General features: G+C 42.4%; 1 protein-coding gene across 1 annotated transcript in view; it reads left to right on the top strand.

Annotated features, from left to right (window-relative positions):
• tenm4 (teneurin transmembrane protein 4) overlaps positions 1-16,629 on the top strand; it is a 233,562-nt gene that overhangs the window by 55,616 nt on the left and 161,317 nt on the right. Inside the window, exons 2-3 of the mRNA XM_061216776.1 lie at positions 9,420-9,697; positions 13,898-14,143. Of these exons, the coding sequence (XP_061072760.1) occupies positions 9,475-9,697; positions 13,898-14,143 (469 nt within the window). The 5' untranslated portion in view covers positions 9,420-9,474. The remainder of the gene's footprint in view (positions 1-9,419; positions 9,698-13,897; positions 14,144-16,629) is intronic.

Genomic DNA, 16,629 nt, shown 5'->3' with positions numbered 1-16,629 from the left:
TATTCTGTGTGATTATCCAACTGCAGATTGGCTGTGAATAGAAATATGCGCTTATGCTTCTGAAAAGGTGGTGCTACATACGGATTCTGGGATCCGACCCATTGTTGATGTTAGTAGACATGTGTGCAGAGTGTGTGTGCCACGCAGATCCGAGCGTTCGTTTAATATGGATGTATTCGCTTTCACACCTTCGATCATAATCGGAACATGTAGGTATTGTATTGGTGTTATATTCAACAAATAACATTGTTTTGTCAGTACTCGCGCCAACAGCCAAACGTGTCATGAAGGACCGCATTTGAATGAATGGGTGCATTCCTGAATATGCTTTATAAAAGGTGAGAACTTGCACATTGGTGTAGACTTTAAAATCTGGAGACAGCCACAGGCTTTTATTGGAGACAATTATCGTACGCATATTATTATTTGGCCTGCAGTAAAATGTGCAGGGGATGCAGCTGGTCCAATCTTGATTCCACAGATTTCGCTGCCTCCTGTTATTGGCATGCTGTGGTTCCTGAATCGGGATCACAATTACACTGCGATCACATGAAATTTACTTTGCTGTGGTGATGTCGGTGACTGTCCTATAACACAGATTGTGCTGTAATATACAGGCGGTTTCAAACATGGATAGGAAATGGAGGATTGTGCTTTGTATAGCTCTTCTTCCATGTTGAGATAGAAGTATGCAAAATACATTTCCATGTGTTGTGTTGTCTCGCTTCCAGTTTGGAGTTCTGTTGAATATAACAGCACAAAGTTAAATCAATTTCAAATTCACCGCCATTGTCATTGGCTGTATTCTTTGACGTCCAAATTACATTTTTACTGTTGTGCTTTAGTCCAATATAATGACATCCGGTTTCCGTCAACCGTGATCCATGTAAATGCAGCATTAGATTTTACAGTGTGGGCCTAGTATGTTTTCAGGCACAAAGGGAATTTAAGTCCTTGTATGCATGGTAATATACTATTCTATACTACATTATAGAAACTTGTTTATTTGAATATATAAATATTGGTCCAATTCACATCAATCAAAGTGTTTTAGTGTCTGGGATAGTCAATTAGTAACCATAATCATAACCCACATTCCTCATGAGAAAAACTACCATTGAACGGATTTAAACTTCTGGTGGAAGCAGCCGCTTCTTCCCCATGTTGAACACGGTGAGTTTACGTTATGGGTAGCACCATCTTGAAGGAATGTTTTGGCTGAGGTCGCTAGTGTGGGCAGGGTTTTTGCAAAGCTACAGCTGATGCACCCACAAAGAAGAACGTGGAGGACCAACAGGAAATGCGACCGGACTCAAGTAGATTCTATATATATATAATTGTATTTTTTTCCTCATATTTTCTCATTGTAACGCGTAATGGGTTTATAGCTGAATGATAGACAAGTATTAGAAAACTACAATTTTTTTTTTTTTTTTACCAAAATCAAATCTGATGCAGTTTTGTAAGTATTCTGTGAAACTGAGAACAGTGCGATGTCACCCCCTTGGTCACGCAGAATCACATAGAGTGTGTGTGTGTGTGCGTGTGTGTGTGTGTGGGGGGGGGGGGGGGGGGCTTTCTTGGAACAGAAAGTTATTGGATTTAGAAAGGATTCTAACAAATGAAAGTTACTTGAAAGCTTTGCAAGAACTACTCCAAGTCCAAAGAAGAGCAAAGAGTGCCGGACAATCCACAATCACCTGACCTCAACCCCTTTGAACATTTATGGGGGCACTTGAAGACTGACAAATGCCAAACATTCAGTATGTCGCAAGATGTTCTTTGGAAAATTGTCAAATAATACATCAGTTTTTGTTCATGCCAGCTTGAGTGCACGTTGCCATTAAAGCAATCGGTGGACATTCAAAATACAGATTCAAATTCAGAAATGAATGTAATTTCTTCAACACGATTCAACTTCTCACTCAAATCGTTATGCTGACAATATAATAAACAATGAAAAAGTTTGTATTATATTAGAAAAGAATGCAAAATAGAAGCATTTTCACTAGTGATCTCTGATTTCGGACCCCACTGCATGACTGCAGTATGATTTCAATTACTAAGACTCTACACTGGAGCAGCTGTGTACTGTGGAGTATGCAGTTGTATCCAGGTTGCAGTTGTAGGGAGCTGACTGCAGTTGGACCTGCATTATAAATCCGAACATCACCTCCGAACTAAGGGGGGGTAGGCACAATTACCTTTTCCTGACTTGGAGAGACCTGCTTTACTCTCTGCACTGCACTGGCTGTGTAAACCCCATCTCCACGGGCTGTTCCACCCAGCAGTCTGTGTGCTTTGTATTCATACGGCCAAGGTGAATATCAGATGTCCACTCCAACCAACGGGGAAAAAAAACTCCTGTAAGGAAACCTTTTCGGAGAACAAATTGTCTGAAATGCCGAACAATAAATCGGCAGTCTACTGGGATTCTATTACCTGTAATGAGACATACCCCCCCCCCCTCCAAAACAAAACAGTTCTGAAAAGAATCATTATCCGCAGGAACGCGGCACTTGATGGTTTTTGTGTTTTAATGGGAAAGCTGGAGAGGAAGTGATGCGGCCCCAGGGGTGTGCGGTTACCCAGGAAACGGGTCCGCGGGTGTCCTGTACGCACGCCGGACACTGAACGGTGCCGTTCGGCTCAAACTCCTAATTACTTGTCGAATGAACGGAAGTCATTTGCATTCATATGGCGCCTTTGCGCCTTTGTTAAAATTAGCTGTTCTTCTAGTCCCACCTCGGCACAGACTATTTCTCACAACCCACTTCCTCTGGCCAGAACTGTGTGGAGCAGAACTGCTTCCTCCAGCCAGAACCATGTGGAGCAGAACTGCTTCCTCCAGCCAGAACCGTGTGGAGCAGAACCCCTTCCTCCAGCCAGAACCGTGTGGAGCAGAACTGCTTCCTCCAGCCAGAACCGTGTGGAGCAGAACCCCTTCCTCCAGCCAGAACCGTGTGGAGCAGAACTGCTTCCTCCAGCCAGAACCGTGTGGAGCAGAACCCCTTCCTCCAGCCAGAACCGTGTGGAGCAGAACTGCTTCCTCCAGGCAGAACCGTGTGGAGCAGAACCCCTTCCTCCAGCCAGAACCGTGTGGAGCAGAACTGCTTCCTCCAGGCAGAACCGTGTGGAGCAGAATCCCTTCCTCCAGCCAGAACCGTGTGGAGCAGAACTGCTTCCTCCAGCCAGAACCGTGTGGAGCAAAACTGCTTCCTCCAGCCAGAACCGTGTGGAGCAGAACCACTTCCTCCAGCCAGAACCGTGTGGAGTAGAACCCCTTCCTCCAGCCAGAACCGTGTGGAGCAGAACCTCTTCTTCCACCCAGAACTGTGCAGAACAGAACTGCTTCCTCCAGCCAGAACCGTGTGGAATAGAACCCCTCCCTCCAGCCAGAACCGTGCGGAACAGAACCACTTCCTGTGGTCGTACTCAGTCCGGGGCAACTTGACGAAATTGAGATGCCTTTTAATGAAGCTTGTCCTGGTGGTTATCTGAGTCTGTGCTGTGGTTCTGTAGAGCTGCCCAGAGTAAGCTCTCTCCAGATCGCCATCGCCCCCTCGTAGCTGTGCAACATGGACCTTGTTCATGAAGATGGAAAAAGAAAAACTGTTTGGAATGCAATGGATGTTCTTGGAAGAATATTTGATTGTCCACTTTGTGTACAGTTTATAATGTATAATAATAGACAGATCTGATGCATACTTTTCAAGTTGTTATTTGCGTATGATATATGTATTCTGAATACCCCACACTCACTTTTTAAAGAGCCGATGAGTTTTCCTGTTTGGAGGGGTTTTAAGGCACAAGCATTTGAATGATAAATTATGCCATTGATTTTCATCATGGTGAAAACACCACTAGCAATTTTTTTTCTAATGTTTTAAAAACATTTTATGATGTGCGTTTTATAGCAAAATATTTTTCTCACACACAGGCCGAGTTGCACACACACGCTTTTTGCCGACACAATGTTTTATTAATGCGCGTGCAACCCAAAATAATCTCTTTTTCAAAGCAATTTCCACAACCTGAGGAAACAAAAAATATTTAAATATTACTTGGCAAGCTGGATAATCGGCTATTATAAGTTCACCTCTGTTAAAGACCAAAGTTATAAAATACGAATGAGCTGAGAAGTTTTGAAAAATAACATAATTCTTTAATCTGTTCTGGGATACATTTTCAATCTATATGTACATTCTCTATATATCTAGATATCCATTATGTTTTTATTTTAGTAAAGCAGATTGACATATTTTTGTATTTAGTAAGTCATTAATTTAGTAAGTCGTGAAGGAAAATTACATTATTTAAAGGTACAATGTATAGTACAGTACTGCAGCAAATCATCCAAGGCACAGGCCTGCATACTGTAGAAAGTGCGAGATTGTGAAGTAAAAACAGAGTTTTGTGTTTTCTTTTGCTTTTACACTCTCCCTCTGCCAATGAGAATGGTCATTCCTTTTAAATGAAACTGTACAGGTTTTCTCTCCCCATATTTGTCTAGTGCACAAGTGCACAGAAGCCACTAAGCATCATGTAGGCCTCAGTGTAGTTTTAAACAAGCTTGTGGATAAATATTTTACCATACAGGGTAAGATGACAGCACACTAAGTCTGGGGTGTTACATATCCAAGGCTTTGTGTCTGAAGCACTTCAGAGATAATTATACCCTGGATCTGAGAAATGTAGACCACTGTTGTCTTTGTTTCCTCCTCCAGAAAGCGTATTGTTAAAGGATCTGAGACTGCTCCTTTTTTAATCCACTTCCTTTCACCGGCTTATTCTTTTATTCATCCCCCTTAGGATGAGGCTTAGGCCTTGTTTTGAGCAATGAGAATCTGACGAAAATCAAGTGGTTTGGGCCGAACCCGAGTGCAGACTAGCCGTGAATACTGTACGGGAATCTCAGGACTACTGTACATGCCTGCCTTTTGGAGAATAGTTTCTTCCTCCCATAAGTAAAAAAATAATTTAGAAAGATTCTCAGCAGAATAAATATTGATGTAAGTCTGGGATTTCTAAATGAGAGGCTAATCTTTTATTTACACCACCTGCCTGTAGCGTATCTGAAGTAGTTTTGATAATTCAGTGTTCTTCTCTGCAAGCTTTCAGAGTCAGCAGCTTTTGTTGTGTAGAATGTAGAATATTATAGTTAATGTTTTATCTCGCTTTCTGGGGACGTAGACACGTTCAAAGAAATACACAGATCATAGATACAGCTAATGCATCATCCGAAAGTGAATATATTGCTCCTTTCTGACAGTATCAGAGTTAATAAAACAAACTACATTATTTCAGGGTTTGTCTTTGTAAACTGGCTCTGGATATATTTCTGGGTTTCTGAACAAAATAAAAAACATCTTCTGCAGCTATAGCGATATTTATTCCTATGCCAATCAAATCACTGGGCTAATTTGTCTAATAGTTTACTTGGTACTAGCAACAAATGCCATTGTTATTTTAAGCTTGGTTTAAGACCCATCTATGATTTATTCAATGTAGGCCTTGCACTGACACTGAATTCAGGCTGTTGAATGTGTTAATGCAGAAATATGAATTCAGGGCTTGAATCTGAAGACACAAGAAAGTTACAGGAACTAGTTACTGTAAAATAAAGTTACAGACTGTTACAGTTACTGTAAGAGAAGGGTGGTGGTTTCAGGTTCTGGTGGAAAATGGCCGCTTTCGAGCAGAAATGCTGTTTGGAAGATTATTATTGTACGTTGCGTATCAGCTGTCAGAGCGTGTGTGCTGCCTGTTGCTTCGCTGAAAGGTTTGGCCAGACATTCCCATGACCCCGATTGGCTGGACATTCCCATTGCCCTGATTGGCTGGACATTCCCATGGCCCCTAAGGTGCTGCCAGCCAATTAGAGTAACATAAAGGATGTGTGAAAGCAGAAGGGGTTGACTTCAATAGAACACCTTCTTTTGAAGTTATTGCAATGTGTCTAAAGTACATAATTTTTAAATGTAATGTATTTTTTTAAAAGTTGTGCATGAGTTGAAGGACCCTGGCTAAAAAAGGTAGGCAATTAGAAATTTGGAGGAACAAGCTCTTTGAGGCAAGGAAAGTGCTTTTTCTGTCTGAAGGAGAAAAGATGTTTTCTTTTTTTTGGAGGGGGTGGCGGTGTTGTCAACACGGGGGGTTTCCTGTTCAGAGTTGTGAGTCATTAATCACCAGCATCTTTTCAGTTGTCACTGCTAACAAAAGGTGACCCCGAAACCCAGCATAACAGCTTGTGATAATGAGGTTTTATCTTCTCCTCTTTGAAAGGCCACCTATAGTTTTCTGTGGACAACTCTTCTGTCTGAAGATGTTAACAGTACAGTCTTCTAAAAGCAATTCCGTATCCAGACAAGACCTGAGAACATATTCTCCTTCAAAACATTTCCAAGTTTGTTCCTTGTTGTTTTTTTGGGTTTTTTTCTTTAATTGCATTACGCAGGGCTGTCCCCTTTCTGACACAGATACTTTTTTATCTGAAGATAAATGTTTAGTTTTCTCAGCTTCGCCTGCACTGTCAGAAACATCCCCCTATAATCACTTTGTTGAATTCCAGGTTAATATCACTTAGAAGTGTAAACAACATGGAAACTGTTGTTTGAGAACAGCATTTGATTTGTCAACGGTGCATTTCAAAAAAATGTTTTTGCTGCATCAGACACACCATTTAGCACTGTAAATCACTAATTAACTTTTACAGTGTATGAGCTAAATGCCCTAGGTTTGCTTCATATGAGTTGTCTTGCTACAGAACACACACAGATATAAAAATCAGTGTACTTCACTTGAAATAGAGAAAACAGGCCTGCCTCCGTAATCAGCTTCATAACTCTTAACCCGCACCCTTTGAGCACCCCCGGGCCTGCTCAGTCAGGTGACACACTTTTAAACCCCCCCCCCCCCCCCCGCATCCGATCCGTTTCTATTTTTCCTCATACTAATTCAGCCACCTTCATCACGACGCTGCATATGGTGTGCGTTCCACAGCTGGACAGATGTAATGTGTGAAGAACAGGATTGATGTGCATTAAAGAGATTAATCATCACTGAGCCCCGGGTGATTCATATCTTTAATACAACACAAACTATGGAAAGGCACCCATCACCTCTAAAGGTGCTTCAAGAGCAACAATTCTGCACAGCACATAAAAAAAATATATTTGTGGAGAGCTCGGATCGTAAAGGTTTTATGGGTGGAAGATTTTCTTCGTGGTGTTTTATCAGACTTTAATCCCAGCTGTTTTCCTGGCAGGACGGCTGTTGGGGCACAGTGGCCTTAACCAGGAAAAAGAAAAAGGATGGAACATTATGAAACACTGGCACATAATGTACACAATGCAATGTTCAGTGTTAATTCAACAAGAACAGTGAGTGTATGGCTCCACATGGAATAAGACTTTACCCGGTCAAGGTGATTTTACATGTGACGTAACATGTGCGAGTCTAAATGGCCTGATTTAAGAAAATCTGTGGAAAAGTGTGTATATCTGCCCTTGCCAATGAGTTATTTATATTTATTTTCTATTGGTAGAGATTGTGTTTGAGTAGACATTGAACGTTCCATTCGTGCCATATGTGATTTTTATTTTTATTCTTCTGTGCGTTTCCTGTGTCACTGAGTCTGCACCACTCTGTGTAATGTCAAATGCATAAAAAGGGCAGTTTCAGCATGGGACTTTCAGACACTAATTAACTCATTAAAAATGAACCATTTACTCAACTTCACACACTATTAACAAGATATGAAAAGTTACAGTTTGGATATACTGTACATATAAACTGCTCGTATTGTACGGCAGTGGATGAACTGCTGTTGTATCATACAGTAAAACGTGTCTTTCTTTCATAGCTGTGGGTTCACAAAATGGCTGCCTGCTTCTACCCTCTGTATTTAGGTTTTGACCCCATTTTGTTTAAGTATGATGATCATGAATGCCTCTCTTTGTGTCCTCGTAGCCACAGTGTATGCATTACGCTTATAGCCAAGTGCTGTAATGCATGATGGGAAGATTACTACATTTAGAGGCTTTAGATTACATCCGTGGTTTCAAGGATTTCGTCAGACGAATACGGAACCATCGGTCCCAGATTTTTCCGAAGTTGATCTATTTATGTTGGAATCCTGAGTTTTTGCCGCCTGAGATTTTCCATTCAGACTATTCCGATGCGAGAATAGCATCCAAAATAGCAACTGCTTTCTCTTTCCAAACAAAATCTGAATTCAATATTTGAATGTTGTTTGATCTGCCTCTTCAAGGTCCTGCATATTTCAATACTGTTGTAACACCGCAGCAATATTTAACTTAACCTATACATTTTGAATGTACCAAATGATTACTTGAAATTAAGTATCTGTTTGGAACAGATGGAAGGAGATCAATGAATGGAGATCAATATTAATACGGCAGCATAGCTATGGAAACTGTCCAAAGGTGATATTGCTGTGCAGGACTGGGCCCAATATAAAAGAGGAAAAGATTTGCCATATCCCAAATATTCATTATTTGCTCATAAACTGTTATTCCTCAGAAGAGCTGGTTTATTTTGTAGGTTATTTGTGCTTTGTGTGGCTGCACTTCTCAGTCCCTTTAAATGTGTGACCTAAAAACATACTTGTGTAAACCCCCTAATTTGATGTTCTATATTTAAACCAAATGCTGTTGAGTGCTCATCATCTCTGGATATTTACAGGACATATCACCACAAACCATGCTAACAGCATTGACCACACAGCACTAATGATACAGTACAGCAGATTTTCACACAATGACCAGTTCTAGTTATCGGTATGAAATGTCTATGAATGATCTATCATATGTGCTACATAACTCATTCATCAGTACTGCATATCACCTTCAAAAACACTACATAAACATTCAAATAAAAATGTAAAATGACAAGCTCTTGAATTCTGCCGGAGGTATTTTACGAAGCAGGATTACGGAGTTAGCTGGATCACTGCATGTAAGTAAAAGTAAAATCCCAGAACAGCTCTTTTTACTGCAGTCCATGTTCCTGATACGGGAGGGATCCGGGTCTTACACACTAATCCTGCTCCCTGAAACCGGGCCCAGTTGTAACGTGCGTTATACTCACCGAATGCTTCTTTGCCATTTATATTTCGACGCAGACTAAAAACACAGCTTTTCAGATTATATCGTAGTCCTCCCTCCTGATTTTATCCCCCACCCCCCCGCTTCCGATATCCCTCTTGTACACCCTATATTATAAAAAAAAATTATAATTAAAATTCCAAATGATAACTATTGTTTTTTGGTTAGACTTACTCTTCATGTGTGTTTTGCTACTTATGTTTTATGATTTAATTTATGCACGTGTAAGTCGATTACACGCGTCTGCTAAATGGCTGAAATGTGAAATGTGTAAATGTCTTCCCTCGGCAGGATCACTAGACCTGAACTCCTCCCCCGGTGGACCCGCGGCGTTGCAGAGGCAGCGATGGACGTGAAGGAACGCAAACCCTACCGCTCGCTCACTGCCCGGCGCGACGCAGAGCGCCGCTACACCAGCTCCTCGGCCGACAGCGACGACTGCAAGCTCAACCCCAAGTCCTACAGCTCCAGCGAGACGCTGAAGGCCTTCGACCAGGACTCCCGGCTGGCCTACGGCACCCGCGTCAAGGACCTGGTGCACCAGGAGTCGGACGAGTTCTGCAGGCCAGGTGAGGACCTGCGACCGGCTCCCACCGATCCCGGTGCTGCCGCTGTTCTTATAGCCGGAGCGTGGATCCGTGGTGTGAGCGTTCGCGGAAATGAAACGCAGTATTAATGTGTGTATCAGGCATCAGACCTGGGTCAAGTGCAGCCAGGGCAGCCTGTAGACTAGTAGATAAGGTACATGACTGGGACCCGGAAGGTTGGTGGTTCAAGCCCTGATGTAGCCACAATAAGATCAGTGCAGCTGTTGGGCCCTTGAGCGAGGCCCTTAACCCCACATTGCTTGAGGGTGGATTGTTCCCTGCTTTGTCTAATAAACTAAATCGCTGGAATCGTTTTGGATTCAAATACTTTTCTGTGCTTGATTTGATCTTGTCTGGTGTAATTGAGCCGACCAAGAGGACCGGAATGTGGGGTTTGCACTTTTGGAGAGCATTTTATAGATTTCAATACGCCAGACAAGCTCAGTAAAGAGTAAAGTATTTGACGTATTTGACCCAGGTCTGTGCGGTGTTGCTCATTTTTGGTAACACATTTATTGAACACATTAACTTACCCATACTTCGATCTGTAAATGTTATGACGGTAACATCTGTCATCACGTTTACCGATAAGTGATTTATGTAATTTGACATTAGCTGATATCATCTCTTATGCCATTGTGACAGCTGTTATGCTTATGAAAAACCATAATGCTGTCCTTATGCGGAAGAGTTCAAGTAAAGTGTTACCAAAATTTTCATAGCCATCAGAGGAACTTCAGCATTACTGTCTCTAACATAGTAATGAGAGTCAAGCCTTTGTTTAAGCCGAGGCAGTCTTGGGTTTTAAGCCAGCTAAAACCTTCTGAGAAACCCTTTGACTGAAGTGCAAAAGCAGCTCTGTGTGAGATTCTCCTCTCGTTTGCGAACGTTTGTGTCTGAGTCTGTCAGCGCGGGCCGGCTCTCCGATCTCATTAAGACAGCGGTTTTTATGGAGGTCGGTGCGATCAGGTCGCGGCAGACGCAGATGAGCTCGGCGGGGAAGCAACACCAGAAGAAGCCAGAGAAACGGGCGTTCGCTGCTGGATGGTCGTCATCTCGATGGGGGGGGGGATGGGAAACCCCCAGGGAGGCGGCTCAAAAGGCTTTTCCTGGCAGGCTCTGCATCCTGAGTCAGCACGGGCCAGGTTAATCTGTAATGTAATTGGCAATAAACAAACACTAATGCTGCCATTTTGGCTCAATTAGGGTCTTGATAGGGTGGCTGTATATATTGACCTGCCCAGAGAAATGGTAGTTGTCATTATGAGTTTCTTCTCTGTGAACTGTGCAGGGGTTGAGGATGGTCACTGTTGAGGCCTGTTTTTGCAGTTCCTTTCTCAGTATCCATCTGGAATATCATTTGTGTGCTATGCCATAGATGCACACCACATACCATAAATACCCAGATCACTGTTACTCATAACCAGAACTGCTGGTTTTACCTGGGAGTCAGGTGTGAAGACCAAACAGTGGCACTAATTGTTCAGTTAGTTACTTGGTAGGAAAGCATTTAGCCTGAGCATTGACTAACCATTTTTAAGACATGGCTCAGGCAGTAAGAGCAGTCGTGTGTCGAAGTGTCCCTGAGCAAGACACCTAACCCCCAAATGCTCCTGACGAGCTGGTCGGGGCCTTGCATGGCAGCCAATCACGGTCAGTGTGTGAGTGTGTGTATGCATGGGTGAATGGAGAAGCATCAATTGTACAGCGCTTTGGATAAAGGCGCTATATAAATGCCTGCCATTTACCATTTGCCATTTACCAAGACAGACATTTTTTTGTATGTTCAGCCATCACTCAACCAACTTTACAAAATTTGTGGAGAAACGGTATTCCTTTTAATTTTAAGTCAAAGCTGCAATTCAAAGGACAGACGTTGTTTTGAATAGAGCTTGCGTTGTCCGAGATGGCACTATCCTTTACAGATGAAATGTGATCTCGTTTTTACTGGAAAAAATACAACACTCCTCCTTCACACTCAGGTGGAGGGGCTCACAGGTAAGATCAGTTGAGGACCATCAATGACCTCCAGATTGGCCGGATGGAAGCGCTGATATGGTCCTAGCCGTAAATTAAAAACAGAGTTCAGTCGCAGGGAGTACTGAGCACTAGAATCTGCCTGTAACCCAGACGGATGAGGTGCAACGGTCGTGAAAGGATAGGCCTGGAGATGAGCCCTGTGCTGCTATCCTCTGTGCTGCTATGCTCTGCCCGTGTGGCGGGTGAGGACTCGAGCTGGGACATTTTATCATTTTCTCTACACCGTGGTAAGCTGATATGTCCTTTCGATAACACAAGTATATTTTTGGTGCCTAAAGCCTGTTTTACAGCAGCCGAAGCGCCTCCGGCCGTCTCCGAGCGTTCCCCGGCTTTACTTCACCCCGCACATCTGAGCAGGAGCTAGTGAATAAACACCCACCACGCTCCGTCTCCTTCCCAGGAATTATCAGGCTTTAGTAGACTGTGCGTGTCTCCCACACTATAGTGTCTGCTATCTCGGAGGCAACAGTACACTTGCAAATGCTACTTTGGCCTACTAAAAATAGATGTGTGCTGCGTGAGAGAGGCTGTTGATGATTTGGAGGCTGTCATGTCATATTCACACATCAATGTGACATTTTTTGTGAATTACTTTCATGACAAATTAATTATTGTCACAATTTTAAATCTATTTTTTTTATATACAGACTGGGGCAGCCTGTAGCGTAGTGGCTAAAGTACATGACTGGGACTCGGAAGGTTGGTGGTTCAAGCCCCGTTGCAGCCACGATATTATCCACACAGCTGTTGGGCTCTTGAGCAAGGCCCTTAACCCTGCATTGCTCTATGGAGGGAATTTCCCCTGAGTAGTCTAATCAACTGTATTTCACTTTGGATGAAATCAGCTAAATAACTCATTATTATAAACCAATTATTTTTTCAGGAGTGAAACACCAGAACCTTGAATATTGGGATATTTCTTCAGTGAAACCCTTTTTACAATGAATGTTTAATTGCTAAATGTTAACAAAAATGCAAAACCTTTTGGAAAATCTAAAAGAATAAACACATTTGTTCGAGATATTTGTGCTGTTCTTTTGTCATTTGTATTTGTGCTCAATTGTCAGTTTTGGCAATTGAGTGAGGCTGTAATATCAATGTGGGAAATATGTTTCTCGATCAGCTCAGGTGATAAAGTAGGTGTCTGCTTGCACACGTAGGCAAACATCAAACTGATATTCTTCAAAGTGGTTGGCAAAGAAAAGAGGAAAAAGGTGGCATTTTGGTCTGACTTTGAGCAGATTTCAGAAATGAAGGTAAAGTCACCGTGTTCCGAACACCAAGTTAGCTCACCATGTCCCGAACAGTGCAACTTTCATGACGAATAACAAAAACATTACTTCCAGATCAGCTTTGGTAAAGTGTAATTCCTTACAGTGACATGGTAATAGTGCTCCACTGTAACATTGTAGTGGGGAAGCTCTTGCTAACCATAGAAAATGAACCGGGCAGGTTTATACGGCGTTGTTTGGACCATTGTGAGCTAACACGATGTGAGACATTGTGAGTCTTCCAAACACAAGACGTGCATTTCTTTGTAGTTTCCTGTATAATTATTGTTCAAATTCACATCAATCAAAGTCTTTTAGTGTCTGAGATAGTCAATAAGAAAACAAAAAATGATCATAAACCACATTCCTCAGAAGAAGAATTACGATTGTACAGATCTAAACTTCTTCTGGAAGCTGCCACTTCCCTGTGTTCTGTTCTGAACACGGTGAGTTTCGTTAATCTTTGTGACACTGAGCTACAGTAGCGGTCTTTAGTAGCACTGTATGATGCAAAATCATGTAAGAGGCAGACTAATCACTTGACCGTGACTTTGAGTGATCACCCCTGTAGCAGCACTATCAGGTGAAACCTGACCACATCTTACTCTTACTCTACTAGTAAACGTCAATCTCTTCATCTTGGCTATAGCTTGGGTATTGCATTGGCAACTTTAAACATTTAAACGTGTAAACATTTTTTGCACCATGTAACCTTTTCCCGTAATTTACGGAGTTTGTGCCATCCCTACTTCATAAACAATTGTTTGTACTTCTTTTATTGGTATTTGGGCACATTGGTATTTGATGCTGACCTGGCCTACACTGAGGAGTGAAAATGGCGCTTACCCGTTATTTGTGTGCGTTTGTCCAGGGGCAGACTTCTCTCTGCGGGAGCTGGGCTTCGGAGAGCCCATGACCTCCCATCCCATGGCGTTCCGCGGATACTCGACCAGCGCTGGCTCGGATGCGGACACGGAGACTGAGGGCATCATGTCCCCCGAGCACGCCGTCCGCCTCTGGGGCCGGAACCTGAAATCGGGCCGCAGCTCCTGCCTGTCCAGCCGGGCCAACTCCAACCTGACGCTGACCGACACCGAGCACGAGAACACCGAGAACGGTCAGACACGCTCCCCTTTCTCTCCTGTCTTCTTCTGCTCTTCCCTGTGTGCATCTACTGCAGGGATCATCAACATGGTGGTGCAAGCCCCAGTGTAGCCAGAATATGATCAGTCCAGCTGTTGGCCCCTTGAGCAAGGCTCCTGGGGGGCATTGGCTCCTGCTTAGTCAAATCAACTGTAAGTGACTTTGGATAAAAAGCGTCAGATAAATAACTGTAATGTAATGTTCAATTCATGTTGAAGCGAGTGATGTGATTTATATGTGAGTGATGCAATATTTGAACTTTCAGCAAGGCCCTTAACCCCACATTGCTGCTTAGTCTGATCAACTGTAAGTCGCTTTGGATAAAAGTATGAGCTAAGTAACTGTAGGATAATGTAATGAGTACTGCTGGTTTTCCACCCTCTCTTTACCTGGGAGTCGGTGTGAAGACAGCCTGGCCAATCAGTCGCACTAATTAACCAGCTGAAAACAAAACCAGGACCGGATTTGGATTTGAGGGCCAGAGTTGATGATCCCTGATCTACAGTATGTGCATGCAGTTTATTAGGATCAATTTGTGACAAAGCACAAGGCACGCTGTTCATTTAATGTAAGCCAAGATATTGGAATGAATGTTCTTCCAGTTTCTCCCGTTTTTTTAAAACCGATTTGACGCATGAATGCATTTTTTGGTCCTCTCCTGCTTACATTCTTTGACAGAGGTGTCACACTTGTTCACAAAATGGATGCTGCTTGGTTCTTAATTCTGGCATATTTTAAACACAGCCAAGTTGATTTTTATTTTGCAAGCAGTATCTGGTAGAGTTATTTTTGCGTATTTTTTCTGATGCATGCACAGAACATAAAACATTTGAGTTTTATGCATAAAATGCATGGAAAAATCTGTGTCATGCATATTCAGGTTTTATGTTTAGAAGTACATCTATGTCATTTAAATGTCAGTTAATCTCAGAATTTCCCAGAATTTAGCATCTGGGAAAAATTGCAAATTGCATTTGTAATTTCGGCAAACGCGTGGATGTGGTGCCAGAGATGCCACAGTCTGTCAGGATACTGTACATAATTATTATTTACACTGCAAGAATGTAAATTAGTTATGTGTCAGTGCTAGTTTGTGTTATTTCCTTTGACAGTTTGCTTACAAAAATTTTTAAAAGGCTATTTAAAAAGAAAAGAAATGAGAAGTATAACCAAAAAATAACAGTGCTTTGGTGCATTTCAAGCAAGAAAATGAACAGGATATTGTCATTGATAACATGATAGATATCATTATAGCTTTTAGCTGTGTCATCCTTGAACTACAGCACTGGTAGGATGGGAATGGATGGTGGATCGTTGGTCAGAAATTGTTTTTCTTTGGATGACTGCACAGTTTGCAGTGTTGAATATGAACAGAGAGGATATCTTAAGTCTTTTGATTTTAATTATGCACGTGTCGTAAAATATTATTGTGCTGTGTTTCGACCGGTTGCTTTGCGTGAACCTGGCCCACACTGTGTCAGTATGGTGCCTTTGGAAATGTCTCCTTGTGTTTTAGTTGAATTCTCACAGGTACGCCTGTCTCTAGATCCCTTCCAGCGGGGTCAGAGGTCAACTGCCTGACACTTGGCATCTACATGCCCACAGCTAACACAACATGACACCGCGGCACTCGTGAATCACACCGTCCTTGTGAAAGCTGGCTTAAAATCTCCAGAGTAATTTAACCTGACTGAGATTAAATTATTAGTTAGGATTCTACTTGGTATTAGTATTTATTTATTTTTTTGCCAGTTCCTAGGGGGCATTTTGTCTGTATTGATTACCACTGCTAGCTTGTCGCTCCCTTTTTGTTGTTTATTAAGGTTAAGCGGCAATGGTCCACTGTCAATCAATGGTCTTCCACCCATCCGGTTCTCAAAATGGCGGAACATAAGGGCATGACCTCACAGGAAAGCTGTTCGTAGTTGAATCAGTGCTAGTGTAAACACAATCTCAGGGTGACTCTGGCTGAGGTAGCCAGTGCGATATCCCACCAGTCACACCGAGCCCACTGAAAACAGCAAGGAGAAAAAAAGCTTTGCTTTACTGGTTCACTCTTCCTGTGGGCGGGAGTGTCTAAATTGACCCCAAGGGCCCAATAAGACTCTGTGGCTGTGAGGAAGGTCACGGTGTCCCAGTAATCTGTCACTATAAAGCATGTCAGAGGCAGACATGATTAAACTGGGGAAACTATTGAAAAAAAGTAGCCAGAGAAATTAGATCTCCAAGATGTTTTTTTTGTTGTTGTTGTAAATGTCAGATGTAAATGTCTCTTGACTTCAGGAATACAGGATTTGGGGCACTCTGAATACAGGTTTTCTTCATTTTTATTTTTTCCTTTTTTAAAGGGACAGCAGCATTGTGGATTTGTTTATGGTCCACCAAACCCAGCCCTTTACAGTTGAGCTCAAAACATGTTTAGCTCGTGGACTCTGCCCAATGCAAGCTGCAAATGTTCAT

The sequence above is a fragment of the Conger conger genome, chromosome 13, assembly GCF_963514075.1.
Source record: "Conger conger chromosome 13, fConCon1.1, whole genome shotgun sequence".
Lineage (NCBI taxonomy): Eukaryota > Metazoa > Chordata > Actinopteri > Anguilliformes > Congridae > Conger > Conger conger.
Note: the sequence above shows the minus strand (reverse complement) of the source record. Positions and strands in the feature narration are given on the sequence as shown.